The sequence below is a fragment of the Setaria italica genome, chromosome VIII, assembly GCF_000263155.2.
Source record: "Setaria italica strain Yugu1 chromosome VIII, Setaria_italica_v2.0, whole genome shotgun sequence".
Lineage (NCBI taxonomy): Eukaryota > Viridiplantae > Streptophyta > Magnoliopsida > Poales > Poaceae > Setaria > Setaria italica.
Window position 1 is genome coordinate 38543028 of NC_028457.1, and position 3305 is coordinate 38546332.

Below are 3305 nucleotides of genomic sequence, written 5' to 3' on the forward strand. Positions count from 1 at the left end.
GCAAAACATGGAATCTTTCAAGGAGGTATTCGATTTATTGGATTTCGAACTAGCTGTAGTAATGGCAAGCAGTTAATCCATATAGCAAAGAAAACAATAATATAATATTTACATTTAAAATTTTTAATAACAATAATGGATGAAACAACTGGATTAACTATTTCTGTCCCTTTGGTATAGTCAACATTATACTGGGAGTGTCTCCTACGTATTTAAAAGAAAAACAATACACGAAGCACAAAGACGTCGATGGGAGCGCTTCGGTAACTCAACAAAAAAATCAAGAGCCGGCAGTGGTTACCCTAGCTTGCAACAATGTTTGCTATAGGTCTTTTTTTCCTATTTTGTTGTGGTATCGTGGTTTACCTCTAGACATGTAGTGCTGATCACGAGAAAGAGTTATTGGTAAGTCAAGTAGCTGCCAGGTTTGCCACACAGGCCACGGTTCGCACATTGTGAACCGAATAATAGTCTGCAGTTCTCTTGGACCTATCTTTCTGAGGAGATAACAGATGTTTCATATGACAATCATGTAACCCCGCCCTATTTATTCTGAGAAGTCAGTAGTCCGCTCTTCATCATCATCAGTGCTCTTATGCTGGCCCCTGTGGCGCGGCAGCTGCCCTACCACGGGGGATCAAGAGGTATTCGAGCACGAACACCCCGCCGACTAGGCGGCCACGCCCGACCAGAGAACCACCAGCCCTGGTGTCCGTGACGAAGCACCCATCGCCTGTGAACTGCACAATGTAGTCAAGCTCCGTCAGCTTGGCAACGGAGACGATGTTGGAGATGAGGCCAGGGATGTAGTCGACGTCGTCAAGAGTAATGAAGTTTTCCAGGGACACACGTCCGCGGCCGCGGACCTGAACATCCTTTCCATTGGCTGCACGAACAGACTGGCCGGCTGCTACAGCCACCAGGTCTTTCAGCAAGTAGTACCGTGGTGTGGCATGCACAGCTGCTCCGCTGTCGAGGATGAACTGAAAGTCATTGGGTCCTCTTCCATGAACAAACATAAGGATGCTGCCACGCACCGGCGAGGCGACTTGCTGGGCACCGTCTTCTTCAGCTGGCACATCAAGATTTTCCCTGCGCAAGTGATAAACTGGCCAGTTAATGATTAGATGGATGCATCAGACTCAAAGGTTTTAAATAGCAGGCAAAGACCTTTAGCAGTTGGTATTTCATAGGCTAAGGAAAGGCTATAGCGGGCTATAGCCGTAGCTAACACATGTAGCAGTTTGCAAAATGTGTTCAGAACTTTGGATAGTCAGCACATCAAATCAAACAAAGATATATACATGTCACAAACACAAAAGACCTTCACGTCTTTATTGCACAAAAGGTCTTGTATAAGGTCATTTTGGGCATTTGTGTGACCTATATTAATTTCGACCCGACTAAGCGATAGCCGGTTTTAGCAGCGCTAAAGCACTCTCATTTAGCCGATTTAGCAGGCTAAATCCGGCTATTAGCGGATTGTGTCACTTAGCGCTAAAAGGACCATATCCTAGCGTTGTTCCTTCACAACAGCTATAGCTGGCTATTTAAAACATTGAGCAGACTACAAGGAAGATCTAACCAAACCTAGCAAATGTATGAGCACTGGGGGATCAGAGTCCCCAGAAACTGGGCGTCATCACAATCGATTGACATAAGACATTTCAAGCAAACTTTATCTTATTTTATGCATAAAAAAGAGTACAGGTTCACACTTCAAGTTGCCAATAATACTGACTGCAACGATGCAAACAGAAAGATGGACCCAATTAGTATGTTAAGTGAGGCTAGCTGCTGGCTATTGCTTGTTTGTTATGCTGACTAATTCGACCATATGTTCACCACTAGGAATTGTCTGGTATAGTAAAATGAACTTATTTAGGTTTAGGTTGATTCCAAGCACTTGAAAAAATAGCAAAACTGTATTTAGTTAGAAAATAGTTGGTTGCACTTGTAACGATATTATTGCCCATTCAGACGCCACCTGATCTGACTTTGGGATTTCAGAACTGCGCTACGTACATCGATTCTCTAGAATTACGCTACATGCTTTGAATCATGATCCAGGAAGATGGCACCATATCTAGCATTTGGACCAAATCCTTCTATCAACATATTAATTTACTTAATTTCAAGCTTAAATGTATGACGCCGTTTGTGTCTTGACAACAATTTTCAGTTCATGTACGACACTTTTAAGTCTCAATTGGATAAGAATAATTGCTACTCTACCTAAGAGAGCACATGTGATCTTTGCCGTAGATTTTCCCTGACAACGCATAGTATGCAATCGAGGTGCAAAACCTATTTACAATTTTGAGAAATCTAAAATAGAGTAAATCAGCAGTTACCTTGTCTCTTCAAATAAAATAATAGGTGTTGGAACTAAAGGGCAGATGAGAACGCCCCCTCCATGGTGTCCTTGAGCAGTTTTGTCCTCCTGGATCGAGAACTGTGTCACCGCCTCCGAGCCGTCCACCCACAGCGTGCTGATCTGCCAACTGCCCTGCCGCTGGATAGCCAGGTCCTTGGGGAGCATCAGGTTCGTCTTGGCCGAGATGATGGCCGTGTCGCCCGGCATGGCGTGAGCCGAGTGATGGTGGTGGAGGCTGGGGTCGCCTGTTGATGGCGGCTGCAAACACGCACAGGCGCTTGTGCGAGGTGCGTCAAGCGGTCGATGGCAGACGAGGTGGGCTGCAGCGAGAGGGAGAGGATGCAGACCAGGGTGTTGTGTCTACAGTGGTTGGAGCCGGAGCCAGATGAGCTCGGTCAAACAGGTGGGCTGCAGCGAGAGGGAGAGGATGCAGACCAGAGAGGGAGGGAGGGAGGGAGAGAGATTGAGAGATTTGGGGGAATTTGGGCTGCTGATAGACTCAACAACCACACTAGTTGGACGCGAACCATACTTAATTCAGACAACTAGTTCGAATTTCTTATTTGTTTTTCCTGTGCAAGGCAAAGGTGGCACGCGTGCATTGGATGCAGATGTACCTCTCTACCGTTGCCCAAGATGATATGTGGCCAATCATCTTTGTAAGTACTATCGCCCACTATCATATGCCTTCTATCATATGCATATTTAGTTGTAAGAACTGCAATATGCATGGAGCTAGCTTAACCATTGAGCGGATCCAATCAGAACTAGGAGAACCGAAGAGCTTTAATTTGGGATGCTTAATTGAAAAAAGGCCACATACGAGTTTACATTCTCTATCCCATTACTTTATGTACTAAAACTTGCACTTTAATTTGCTCATTTATCTATTCTAGAATTGTCTTGTGTAGTTCATAGGATTAAAACC

At 44.8% G+C, this 3305-nt stretch overlaps 1 protein-coding gene across 1 annotated transcript; it reads right to left on the reverse strand.

Annotated features, from left to right (window-relative positions):
* Nucleotides 1–293: 293 nt before the first annotated feature.
* On the reverse strand, nt 294–2813 carry LOC101759693. The gene is made up of 2 exons (XM_004979915.2): nt 2355–2813; nt 294–1092 (listed from the first exon to the last, which is right to left on the reverse strand). Exons 1-2 carry the CDS (start codon nt 2582–2584, stop codon nt 594–596), a joined length of 729 nt encoding a protein of 242 aa, XP_004979972.1. The 5' UTR covers nt 2585–2813; the 3' UTR covers nt 294–593.
* Between the last annotated feature and the right edge of the window lie 492 nt (nt 2814–3305).